Source organism: Spea bombifrons, chromosome 2, assembly GCF_027358695.1.
Source record: "Spea bombifrons isolate aSpeBom1 chromosome 2, aSpeBom1.2.pri, whole genome shotgun sequence".
Classification (NCBI taxonomy): Eukaryota; Metazoa; Chordata; class Amphibia; order Anura; family Pelobatidae; genus Spea; species Spea bombifrons.
In genome coordinates, this window is record NC_071088.1 from 83,706,424 (window position 1) to 83,720,857 (window position 14,434).

General features: G+C 38.1%; 1 protein-coding gene across 3 annotated transcripts in view; it reads left to right on the top strand.

Moving 5' to 3' along the window:
- Positions 1 to 14,434, top strand: part of MSI2 (musashi RNA binding protein 2) — a 272,035-nt gene that overhangs the window by 249,950 nt on the left and 7,651 nt on the right. For 2 of the 3 annotated variants that reach the window (XM_053454977.1, XM_053454976.1), the window contains exon 12: positions 8,744 to 8,920. The exons of the other annotated variant lie outside the window; for it this stretch is intronic. In XM_053454977.1, the coding sequence (XP_053310952.1) occupies positions 8,744 to 8,920 (177 nt within the window). The remainder of the gene's footprint in view (positions 1 to 8,743; positions 8,921 to 14,434) is intronic. 3 annotated transcript variants of the gene reach the window in all.

Here is a 14,434-nt window from a genome sequence, read left to right on the forward strand (position 1 = left end):
GACTTGTTTTTACTTTTATCGTATTCCAATTTTATCATTAACTTTTATTTATGCAGTGCTGAACAGATTCTGCAGCACTCTGGAATAAGATGTTATATATAATTCTGAAATAATGAAACAAAGACAAAAGATGTGAAGCCCTCCTCTTTAAACTATGTAATATTTTCTAAAACTGTAAGACTAAAAGATTTCAGTAGGCAATCAGGAAATATTCTATAAGTTGTTACTTTACTATAATTGACAGAGATGGCAGGGATTCCCAGGACACGGAACAGATAGTTATCCAGCTACAATTAGTATTCTGTTTAAATGTTGTTTATTGTAGCCCCACTGGTTTCTTCCTTTTTAATTAGTTTAAACAGATATAGCAATATGAGTAATAAGCACAGCTGGCCATTTTATGTTTGTGTGCCACTGTTAAATGACATCGGACACCAAGGACACCCTCCCTGGTCTGTGTACTTTATACTCGCAAAAAAATAATCTAAATATAAAGTTCTAGTCATGAAAGTCTTCCTTATGGCTGTCATTTGCTATATTACACATCAGGTGTGGGTGTGATGGTGGTGGAGTGGACTCGGTTTGTGGAGCACTATGTGAGCCAAGCCAGACCCAACAAGTAAAGTTTGTAAGGATGAGTGTGAGGACCAAAATAATAAAGTGGAGGAGGCGTTTGAGCCAACTTGCATGCCTTCACTTTTGGCAAGCTGGGCCAAATAAGACATTGGGCTCGAGGACACACTGGCTCATCACATACACTTGCCACATGACCTCACTTTCACACTTCTTGTATAAACCATCTAGGTTTGTTCTGAGGATCCCACATAAAATGCGTTATTTATTACTGAGCTGACTACAGCCATACTTTAGATGCAACAGAACTGCCATTCTGTACATTATGCTCCTTTGTCGCGTGGCCGTGTAGTCTCTAAACATGACTCTCAATCTTTTAATTAACCAAGTGTTCCCCAATTATTATCTTTAATTGATCTGGACAAATAACATTCCATTAGTCTTTAAGGAGAATATTATAGGTCCGTTGGGTGCACTGCTATGACAAAACATACTCATAATCTCATTGGGTATACGAAAGGCCTGCATTGTTTTCCTTCCTCGCTTTCAGTCTCTGCATGAAAAGGCTCCAGCCTGAAATTAACAGAAATGATAGCTAGTTAATGTATTACTGTGAGAGCCCTTAGCTTTGGTTTCCATGGCTCCCGAGATTGGCTCATTTGTTTTGTAGATGAGTAATTATTACACAATTAGAGTTGGCTAAAAATAAAGGAGCCCTTTGTTCCTGGCTATTCATTAATATTAATAAAAGATCTGTCCAGGCTACATAGTAAACAATGAATGCAAATGTGTCTACCCCCTGGCAGGATATCTCCAGTTTTATTACTCTGTGGCAAGCAGTCACTCCCGCCAGTCTCTTCATTTAATATTTACCCTGTCAAAGCTCTGTCATGCAGCAGGCATTATAGAGAACACTTACATTCTCTGAAACACAACAACTTTGCTTCAGAAGGAGGTCTCCCCTCAAAGTTTCATGTAGCAAGTGCATGACGACTCTTCACACTTCCCTTTGAGAGAGGCATAGCTGTGTTCTTACTTTGTACTTTTGTGCATTTTACATTTATCTGGCCTAATCCAAACCTCTGGGGTTTCCGCGAATATCAGTCTAACTTAGAGTCTCTACAGTCCAAAAATGATAGGACACATAGGAAATGAAGGCAGCTAGTATAGGACACATAGAAACTAGGGAAAATCCAGTTTTTTCACATTTTTATATAATAATGTGTTTAACTTTGGCAGAGCACTTTAAGTTATATATGTATGTACTTCCCTGAGTGTTAAGTGGACCTCAATCAGTGGCTGTACCAGTCAAACACAGTAGGTTTTAGAATGCTACACAGAAGAGCCTCCGCGAGCTTAGACATTTGTTTGTTGCTGAGGATCTAATTAGAAACACGAGAGGGAGCTGGATGGCTGCTTTGCTTGGCTAATTAGCGACATGCACGAAGACCACTTTGAACTTCAAGGACACAAAGCTATTAGCGCTTACATCAAAAATGGATTAAACCTCTGTGCTTTTATAATGATTAAAGATGAGCCACTTGAGTGGAAATCCTTTTGTAAAGGCTGTGACAAGAGCCCCGCCGCCTGATTGCAGCTTCTCATAGTGAGAAAGCATCCGTAGAGGGTCTGCCCCTCCAACCTTGGGATAAAGTGACACCATTAACTTGCAATATGGGGAATGTGATTAGACAATAAATATTGAACACAGCAAAGAAAAAAAGATGCAGTTCAATTGAGACAAAGCTTATTTCATTATAGACACAAGTGCAATATGAAAATGAATGCCGCGTTCACACTGATTTTTCTCGTTTATCTTGTAATGTGTGCTTTTTGTGATATAACTTATTTGCTGATTTTGTTTCAGACTGGACAGTTAAAATAGTAAAAAAAAATATACTCCTCTGTTATGAAAGAACTTTTATTCTTCCAGGCTAGTTTTCCACTCAGAGAATTTTTTTTCTTCTCCTTATCGAAAGCATCATATTGGTGACAAAAGGGTTATTAAGGTGTCTTTATAGAGAGGGCTGCTCCAGCAAGAGGAGTGTTCAGTGAGTTAGATGTTTTTAAAGAAAACTTTTTGATTTAACTATGCATTATACAGGGTCAACAAACTCATCTAGAACAAACGCACACTGTGGGCGTACCTTCATAATTCATTAATAACTCTCAGTAATCTATAGAGTACATGCAGATTCATTTAAACTTTGCACCTGATTTTTATACGTACATATGTTCTTTATATACTAGGACACATGGAAGATTTACAAAAGTGTTCTGCATTAAAAGAATGTCACAGATTTTATATACAAGGTCAGATTAAACTGATTCCTGTTCGAGAAAATCCATTAAAACATTAGCCTCATTGCTGTCTGAAGAAAGGGCCTTCCCACAAGATTTTCTCCTAGTCAACTCTCTATGTAGCCCTTTTCCCTTTCCACCCTGTGATGGCTGGCCCCATCCACTTTCAGCACCAATCCCTCCCCCGCCTATTACCAAACCCCCAACACAAGTGTTCAAATGTGGTCACCTGAAATGTTGGGGGTGGGAATCTTAGGTAGGTATCAAAAATGCTGTAAAGTAATTGCATATTTTGCTTTTAAAAAAAAATCTTCTAGCACCCCACTTGCACAAAGTGAGGGATTTTATAGACGTATAATTAGGGCTACGATTAAACAATTATACCAAACAAGTGCTAATGCTCATCAATTTAATATGTAGGTTGAAACCAAATCATTAACTGAAACACAGCTGTGTATGAGGAATAAAACTGGGTGAGGAACAGCCAAGCTCACTAACAAGGTGAGGCTGCTTTAATGTCAAAAGTCATACAATATGACAAGTGTGACAACGCCACAGGACACTAGGTGGTTATACTGCATCAGCAAGGTCTCTGCTGGACAGAGAGACAGGGCAAGACAGAGACTTCCAGGTATTGTACCTAAGCTTTTTTGAAGAAGCACAAAGAAACGGGCAATGTTTAGGACCATAGACACAGTGGTCAGCCAAGGAAAGTTAGTGCAGCAGATTAAAGGTTCATCTTGCTTACTATAGTTTACAAGCAGAAGATGGCCAGCAGTGCCATCAGCCATCTACTGTCCGGAGAAGTCTGGTGAGCAGTGGTCTCCATAGAACACTAAACATCCAGGCTCCAGCTACCGGGAGCCCCTTTTTTTGGGATGCGCTGACATTGCGTTGGGTGCTAGGCCCGCACGTAGGAAAATACTGTGGTTGGAGGGAAAGTGAGCAGGTGCGGGGCCTATCGCAGCACTGCTCCCGTGACCCAAAGCTCCCAGGTACATATATAATATAGCACTGAAATTACCAGGAGTGTAATTATTCATCTTCCCAGACACTGTGCACAATAGAGCGAAGCTGGGAACAGAAACCCTCTCATGTTTCAAATTAAAATAATTCAACGAACAACATGTCTACGCACAGCGTAAGCCTGCGTTTTTACAAAGCGATTGTAGATTCTAAAGAGCCCAGCTGCGGCCAGCAAAACAAATGTTATTTCCTATGACTAGCAATTTGTATGATTTTGTTTTGCAGGTATGTTGTTTTTTGTTATTGTACATTAATATATATTCTTAATTTTATACACATATAGAATGATTATGCATTGTGCATATAGGTTTACTTTTCTTATTGATGCTAGAAACGACACACGCTGGTATATTTTCATTCAAGACTGGGTTTCTGATTAGTCCAGTAGCTATGGATTAGACTTGGAAAAGTAATCTTGCCTGTCAAGATTTGGTAGAATACTCAAGCATGAAAACACTCCTGAACACCAAGAGTACATTTCTAAAGTTAGAGAAATAAGCTAGAGAAAAACAATATTGTGAATTAAAGAACGCCAACATAACCCAATATGCAGATAAGGTTTTGAGATGCTGAGGGCATTACATAGATGGTGGAACGGCAGGAATTTGCATCTCCATTTCAGCTGCTCTAATTTAGTAACAGTTTGCCCTGTGTTAGTGTATAAACCAGAACCAATTATCCACAGCTACCAAGTGATGCTGCACTCCAGCTGTATAAGCCGAGATTAGATTGATCATCCATCCTTCTCATCTTGTTCATCAGTCACCTATTCATTTTAGTAGAACTTTCTATTAGGTGCTATAAATACATGTAGGAAGAATAGTTGTCATCCCGTTGAAGTGTAATGTAGGTGATTAGATATTTAATGCTAACTTCCTTGACAAAGGCTCACACTGTGAACAGAATTTTTGTCTCTCGGTGATCAAACACTTAACCTGTATCTAGTGACATTTATATTACCTATATGGAGCGCACACGTGGTCTGAGACACCTCACAGTTCCATCGTTCGGATAAATGTATGTTTTTTTTATTCTTCTATAATTGCCATTTTTGTTTTGGATCTTCATTCATGAGGGGACCCGTTCTCCTTAACTCTTTGGTGTTTATCCAGTTCTTGTTCCTATAATTATCAACTCACATGTTAATAATGGGTTTTATATGGAAGATGTCACACGCTATCGAGATTGTGTGCCCTGCTGAGTTCCACATTAAGTCTGTGAGACACTTGCTATTTAAAGTGTCCCGGCTAAACTGATCTTCAAACCTAAGCACTTTTTTTTCAACCCAGCAACGTTTATTTGGGAATCACAGAGTTTGCCTCTTTAAACGTTCTGTGCTCTAGACAGAAATCCCTGTCCATTAAGAATTCTTAGCTGATGTGGTCTTAGTATATCGTGAATGCACACGTGAACTACATGGGTTAGTCCCCAAAGAACATTCTTATTTTAAAATCTGTAACATGTTTTAGCACTGACATAGTGTAAAGTTTAATAAACTGCTTATTATGAAACTTGCATTCGAGTTATACAATTTCTGGATTTCAAATGCTGAACAATTTAAACCTAAATTGAAAAGGAAATTCAAGTAGTTTTAACTAAGAAAAGTTTTTTCCCCCCACATGCTAGGTGTCTGTATTTTTAGAAACATCTTTCTCACACCCTGCCTTCTTCTCACTCCAGAACACTTTAGATTAAGAAAGTGGTCAGTGTCGGAAAACATTTCACAGTGGGGAACAACGGTATTTTATTCTTGCAAATCAAACATCGTTTTGCACATCAGTGGAGGTCCTAACATACAAAAATTGCTCTTTTTAGTCTTGGTTATTTTCAAACATATTTCAGACTTTCCTTTCTCTAATGCGATGAGAGTGAACGGTCGATGCTTGTTATTTATTTATTTGCTTTGTCTTGTGATTTGTTTAGCAATCATCCGGCAATCTTTTTAATGCCTTATCTGTTGACTGTGCCCCTTGCCGTCAGAATCAGGATCACCTCTGATGGCCCTAGCTTGCGGCTTGCCAGACATGATTACATTTCATAAGTCACAGAGAGATTGCTTGTCACTCTGCTTTACTAATCGTGATCTAACCCTTTAGGTTCTGGACAGTTTAACACATTGCCTGCCCCCTGTAAACAAATAGCCTATGCCATTTCTGTCACTCGTTTTCCTACATGACTTGAGTATGTCTACTCATTTACATTATACAACCATTGTACAGCATCTTGCTGCAGAATCTGCTGTTAACGGCATCTGTAATATTTTATTCCTTAAAATACACAAGTTGTTTGTTACCACTAGCTCATGTTTAGAGCCAAATTGTGTTTGTTTGTTCATTGATATAAGTGCACATAAATTATCACTCTTTTTTGTTACTTTCAACAATGTGGTCCTAAACAAGTTACATACATTGAGAAAGGAAATTGGATTTTGGGTTACACTGTTGTACACATGCGTAGGTACACTGATCATTCCTCCCCTGGTGGTTCTAAAGGCTTTTGTAAAGCGAGAGAAAATGGAGATAACCCCAAAAAGGAAATTGTAATGGTAGTTTTGCTACTATTGTTGCGCAGGTTTCTGGTTTGAAACCAAATATCTGCAAACAACCACACAGATTGGAAAACTAAAAGTAAACACTATGGCTGATCTTAATCATAAAAACTGTGAACGTGACTTAAAATGGTTATGCAAAGCACGCATCCTAAGCATCTATATTTAGGATGGGCAGCCCTTCTTTTTTGGACCCAAATCCCTCTGCTCCTCTTTCTCCCTGATGTGATTCTTCTCCCGGAGCTCAGAATGTTTTCTCGGTGTGATACATACATAACTATCATTAGGCAACAAAGTCACATATAAATGTTGGTATAAAAGTCACAACCCTAGCCACCCCTTTACCCCTTCAATAATCATTAAAAACACATTGCCACTTCCACTGGACAGGTTCTGAGAATGATCCTTTTCTGTGTTGATACTTATATAGTGTGCACCCTCAACATCTTGGATGTAACATTCCATAAGTGTTTTCTGAAAAAAGATTATTTTTACCCTTTTCTTTTTTGCCTCGACACTAGCATTAAATTAGACTAAATCACTGGAAGAACTAGCCACAGCGTTATTTTTGAAAGAAGATCTTTTTAATTTTTCCCTGTCTGCCCACACCTTTAGCTTCTCAGCAGGTGCCGTCTTCTGACTGCCACTATTATTTCACTTGGCTTACCACCACTTCACCCGGCCTTTAATTAGAAAGTGTAGGGGGTATCAGAACTCGGTTTTAAAGAGAGAGAGAGACACACACCAGCTTGCACTGATTTTTGGCCTGTAAATGTTCTGGGTAAGCCTTCTTTGGGGCCCTGGGTGGTTTAGTTCCATGTTGTGTGGAATGAGATCTAGGCTTGTTTCAAGCTTCAGACCAATTATAACCTTTGTGCGGAAGGGGTTAGCAGGAGCACCGGTATTGGGACAAATTTCCTCACTGCGCCAGAGTTTGCCTGGCATTGCAAAACAGTACATAGTAATTTCCCCTTTCTTAATGAAAAGAAACATTTTTTTCAGTGCTCACTGTTTGAAAATGAAAATCATATCCTGATCTCCAGACTGTATGCAGAGCTCTTTGCAATTATAAGTGAATTTTTTTTTTCCGCATCAGTTTTGTAAAAGGAATAAAGTATGCTCTATTATACGACCATGCTTGAACTGAATTGATGTTTGCTGGAAACATCATAATTTATCTTATATTAACACTTGATAAAAAAGAGACAATTGGGAAAAAAATGATGGATGCATGCTTGGTGTTTTTAATTTCTGAATGCTATAATAAGGAGGTATAGGTAAATCTATGTAGATAACGGTATAGTGTATTGAGTGGATATTGGAGTGCTTTTCATGAGGACACGCAATGGGGTTAATCCCTTACTTACTAACTGTACAAAAAGGTTGTTAACGTCTCAGGTTGTTACTTGCATAAAGGCAGGAAAGAGCTCTTGAACGATGTTGGCTTGGGAGCTGATGAATGATGTAACGTGTGGCCACCTGCTAGCGGTACACTCTTGTATTCAACAAGTGGACACATCCTAAAACACTGGATTTCTGCCCCGGCACCAAGGTGTGCCCAGTTGGGCACTGGCCAAAGTGGGCATTTTGATGGTGTGCTGGATGGCCAGTCCGTGGCTGCATAGACATGGTTATTAAACTTTGTGCCTTTTATGCTTGATGCAGCCATGAACTTGTTTGTCATGCTGTATAATATAGTAAATATACATTCACAGCTGTTTGAGTTTGTAACCTTGAAAATGTTCATTTTTTTAACGCATCATTTGCACCATACCAAAATACTGAGATTTCATAGCTACCAATACCACGAATGGCCAAAGAGCTGGTGCTTTTGTGTAGGTGAATGGATGATTATAGGGATCTACCAATACTTTTTGTGTGACTTTATTTATGTAAATGAGTAAGGCATCTACAAAAAAGAATAATATATTAAATCTACACAATTCAATTTAGAATTTAGGGTTGCTGAACATCATACTAAACATTATTTGCTCCATGAAATCCAAGGGAGATCAGGTGTGTGGTACGAGGGGCAAATCCTGTCTTGCCTTGTTGATTTGAAGAATGAATGTAAAATGTCTTTATTTTTTTGTGTATGTAAAAATGTTTCTCTATTTCTTTAAAAACGACCATGGTTGCTCTGTACTTGGCAGTATCGTGGATATCAAGGGCTGGCGGCCTATCTGTTTTGAAATTTCTGTTGTCCCCCCCTCCCCCATCTTGCATTTCTTCTCTTGACTACGTTGTCTTGAGTACAATCTAGTACCCATAGTGATGCAGTCAATATGTCTTTAGGAATCCCAGATTATGGTTTCTATACCTCGCCCGGTGACCAACGGGCTGCTTTATCGTTCGCGGATTACGGTTCCATGGGACCTCGAGCGGCACAGATGCTTCGTAGTGAGCATGCTGCTTCAGCAAGTAACTCCCCACTCCATCACCTTCCAAGCCCGGATCAGTTTAAGAGTCCAGGTTTGTACAGCCTTTCATTTTCTTCTGGGTGGGGGGGTGGAAGCAATTGATCTCTTTGGGGTGATGCCAGACGTAGCCAAGACTTGCGTGTTAGGTACACATTGAAAGCTCAGTGTGTCTTTTGCATGCTTTAAAATATGGGGATTTAATACATTGAAAAGTATAGTCCGTTTACATGTTGATAAGGAACCATACTAACATTCGCTCTAGGGATGTACCATCACACTACAGCCATACACCTATATCCGTACTTTGGGACATGTAGCTTAGATACACTGCTTTTGTTTGCCATAATTAAATAATTACTGTTTTAGCATAATGGTTATTTTTAATGGTCCCCAACAAATATGTTGTCAAAAGGTGTGTGTTATGAGATTTTTAAACCCAATTTTCCCCCCACATATTTTTTTTATATATTTGAAATTGCCATTACCACTTTTGCAGAGCAGATGTACATTTATCATGGATAGGTATAGATTTTACATATATATATATATATAATACCTGTTGTTTGCATGTATAGTTTTGTTTTTCATGTTTTTCTGCATCTCTGTAGCCAGTAAAATGGCATTCGCTTCATTAATGTCCTGATTCTGGTGCAACACCTGCATTTCCACCAACTTCTCATCAATGTATTGCCATGTTAACACCCGTTAAGAATTGATTTCTACAAAGTGATTCCGTTATTCTCTGTTATGAAAGGAGTTCCACTCCGATATAATACCTTGGAAAACAGGAAAATGGCATAATGACTCACGACTTGAAACTTCGGTGTGTTTTATTGGACAAGGGTTTATCTCCTAATGTCGACCTTTCATATCCAGTGCTGTATTCACTTGCACCGAGGCACTTAGCTCATATAGTGTAGTAATTTATAAGCCAGCGAGGAAGATAAGCCAACGTAACCACTTTGTACAGCATCGCAATGCTCAGATATACTGTGCAGGGCATAGCAGGAAATCCTCAATCACTGGTGTATAGCAGAGCGGTGGTTTATCTTTAGAGTGTAGAGACCAATTGTGGGCTAAAATGTATACCGTGTCATTTTTAATATAGATATATACTGAACACTATGTGACTTGAGTGCGTCATTTGTTCATGAACTCATATGGATTGTTGTTCAAAACCATATTTTTTCAAAACCTGCATGCATTAACACAGCAAAAATATGGATTTAGATATGACACAGCCCATTTAAAGATATGTAAATGCTTTTCCTAGGATGGATGGGACATTTACAGTGTACTGAAAAAACAGGAGTTCGCAAGCTGAATCCATCTACATTGTGTGGCTGCCATTTTATTTTTTGCCGGTGTCTAAGCTGCATTAATAACACATATTGATAGAACAAAGGAGGCTATTTTTCCACCTTGTCTATAGTTACAGTTTAGCCTTCTGGGCATTTCTTTTTGTCCAAAAACAGTTTAAATATTGCTGCAGTGGCAATCTTGTCTAGTTTTCATACCACAATATGGTCCGAGAGCTTTGATTGCATTCTGCCACCGTTTTACAGTTTTTCAGATTGCTAGTAGTGAGAGAAGCACACATTGGCACCCAAATCCTTGTTACTGGCAACAGAATTCCTTAACTATAATGCTATGGAAAGTTTATTATTTAATTCACTACTTGAGCATCAGTATTAATGGACAGGTAAGCGTGTGTATTGTCCCACTACTCCTTTAAACTCAAAAACAGACTTTATTATGTTAAGCAGATTTTTTTAAGGATAACCTTATAAAAATGAACAGCCTCTTAGTCTTTGTTTCATTTCAAATACAATGTAATGTTTAAATTGGTTACAACATACAATGAAAGGATTCAGGACCTCTAGTATAACTCTTGCTAATCCCAATCAGTGATCAGTCTTGGAATATTCTGCCAAGAGAAAAAAAAAACAAAAAAAACAGGTGTTTTTATTAAATTATACCTTTTGTGTTCTTTTCTGTAAATTGATAGATTTATTATCTGGAGATATAATTTCCTCCCTCCTACAGGTAGCTTGCTGAAGCCTGTTATTTGTTTGTTTAATGCATAAACCTGCGCATCCGCCACTCCCATGGAACACTCCGGCAGTAATGAAAGTGTAGGAGTGATATTGTCACAGACATCATTCCTGCACTCAACTTCATGATCAGTGCGAATGTATTCAGCAATATATGCACGTTCAATGAGCTGCGATGATTTTACTCTGTTATCACTTACTTTAAATTATGAGGTTTGACTATAAACATACTCTCCTGCATAATTTTATTCATAGCTTGCCATTTTATTCCACAGTCTTTTTTACTTACATTTTTCCAATATGATCATAACATGAATCTCATATGTAATTTTGCTAGTGTAAATGTCATGATTGATTTTGTACGTAGTTCATGTTAATGCGACTTTTTACTTTCTAAGTACATATATTTTATATCTGTACGCACACTCGTACATACAGATACATGCAAAGACTTCCAGCACAGTTAATCATTGCTTGGATCTGTGTACTTTTAGTTTGTCTCGTCTAGATGATTAAATGCCAGTAGATGTAATCCTCTCTCTGACCCAAAGCCGATCTTCTCTGTACAGTTGTCCGGCATCTGCTGTGGACTCAAAAGTATATAGATATACTTCAATCATTAATGTAAAAGCCTGATTTAGTCCATTGAAGCAAACATAACAGCCATTCCCCTGCTTAGATCCATATTCGCATAGCTACAAATTGCGGACTTGTATTACACATGATCCCCTGGTAATACTTTGTATAATTTAATCTATTTTTATCGGGCTGAATAATAGTATTAGTTGAAAACAATCTTATATTCTATACTATAAAATACTTTAAATACTAACATAACGTAAAGCCTGCTTATGCGCGCAGGATCTCTGCAGAACTGCATGCCACTAAATAACTAGGACCTTCAAAGCCAGAGTAGAATACTGAAGAGAAAAATGTGTATGGCGGCCTAGTTGACTAATGACTTAAATTATTAGCCCAAAGTATTGAAATTTAGATCTATTTAATATTAAGATTTCATTAAACTGTAAGATATTCTTTGTTTTTATGGTCACAACTAATTTTGCAGAGCTGTGTAAAACATAACATTTAAAACAGAGACGAAGCATGTGACGTACCCTAAAACCACAGTCTTAAGAAAAGTGGGCACGTGCTAGACGAGCATTATTAGTGCTTTCCCAGAAAAAAGTGTTCCAGGCAAAGCATAGATATTTAACGAGACATGGGGTATAACCTAAAGGGAATGGTTTGGGCCAATGTCCACATAAATGGGGTGATGTAGGTAGAAGTACTATTAATTACGGATCTTTTTGTATCTAGATTGATGTTACTCTCGCACAAACTTTAACAAAATCTTTTCTGACTGCTCATTGATCTCTTTGTAAAACCTCTGGAGAAGCAAAATAATAAATGAGAGATGGCGTTTTTACTTAAACTATTTTCCCCACTATAGTGCTTGCAGTATTTTCAGATACTTTCAGCGTTATGTGGCCTGTTTATTACAAAAACTCTTAGGTTCCTCTTACCCCAGTGAACGGCACTGTGTCAAACGGAAGTCGTAACATGGGTCTCATTGGCTATGAAAGCTTTAACAAATTCTAACAGAAAATCCAATTTCAGAATGCATGTCATTTATATTTGTTAAAATAGCTTTGCTTGTGGCAGTATATTTTTGCATAGGGAGATACATATTGCAGTGCTTCTCGATACGAACATTGAAATGATTAAGTTTTGGAGTAACCTTTTGCTTTTGCTCCCACTGAGCAAATGAACCGGCTTTGTGAAGATATGATTATTACAGTTATACGACTGCAAAATAAATTGACTGCATTCTGCCTATATTATTCAGAGAAGCATTTGCCCTTAAGCATAGTTTATTTACAGTAAGGTGGCAATATGAATCCATGGCATTTTACCAGTATTATGTATTGTTGGACCTTTAGAGTATACTAAGTTTTATAATTATAAAACCAGATATATTATATATATATTATGTAGAGCGTAAGCTGTAACAGTGTTACCTACTTTGTTGAATTTAACACTTTTGTAACAAAATGTAGCATTTAAAACACCACTCCTGGTACTGTTGAATGCCCAAACCTGTGCCAGAAATAAATCTTCATCATATTCGTTTTTGCCCAGAACACTTAATAGTCAAGAGACGTAAAAGCAGGGAATGGTGGATTAAATGACAGACATGTTGAGGTTTATTTGTGTAATTTGCTAGAAGGTTCAAGTAATGTTTTGTCACATTTGTATAGAAAATCAGCGGTTGAAGGGGAATTCGAAGGGTTAATTGTTTTCACGCAAGCCTCTTAAAAACTAAACACAGTCCAGATGTAGATAGTTACAGCATTTACTGACCGCAAGATTGAGGCAGAAAGCAAGAGTCGGATTTACTGGACCAACAGCACCACAATTTGTAATTTGCATTGTTTGTCACAAGGACTTTTGAGGGCCCTACCTCAAGAATTGTGTAATCTACCCCTTCCAAAGAAAAGCTAACTGTCCATTTTAAGTCTTCTTTAGGATGAATTCGCTCACCGGCATTCATAGACTTCACACAACGCTACAAAACTTTACTTAGTGTTTAGAGACTTTGGGGTATTTATTCTAGGGTAGGGGTCCATGACTCTAGTCCTCGAGGGCTGTGGAAAGGCTGGGAATTCTATGTATTCATGCCTGATTTTTGTTTTTTAATTCCGATGCTCAAACAATGCTATCCAGAAATTCTGTCCTGTTTACGGCCCTTGGAGACGCGGGTTGTGGACCACTCTTCAAGAGTTTCCTAGTGCATAGGGTCTAGAAGTACATTTTGCACACCTTTAAGACACACAGCACCAGATATGGTGTCAAATCCTCACGCTCCACAGCAAGGGTGGTGGCTGTGGAGGGGCAGCTGAGATAGCTGCCTAGGGTCAGGCCTAAGGCAACATCAGTGGTTAATATGTCAATGGTGATTTCTATAAAAATACGTTTTATATATTGCTTGCAGTTACACCAGCAGTCTGTTTGTTTTATGGAAATGTAATCTGTTTAGATACTTTGAAGACCTCCGGTTGAGTTGGTAGAATAGTAATAGGTGCCACATTTAAATTTCTTGGATGAGGCCTAGAATATTTGACTTCAATATTAGGATGTTGTAAATTTGTTTGTTTTTAGTTGCATGTTTGTATTTCACTCAATAGGTTTATGTTATACTGACATATTAGTGCTACTTTAGTGCGCAGTCTACCTGAACTTTCCTACTTTAGCACGGGGTCTATCTGAAATTATCAGTTACAGTGCTACTAGACTTTCCTGTAAGAGTCACTGTTGTGTTCATGGATATTTCCATTACAACAAAGAACAGCCATTCTAAAATTTCACACAAACTCAGGTCGCGGTGTAGTTTGTTTTTTATATCCCTATAATGGAAAAATGTGTTTCCTTTTCAAACAGAGAGCGTGAAGTTTGGCCCCCTTTAAGACCACATTGAAGTACATGTCTATTTTCCCCACCTCTGTCACGTTTTT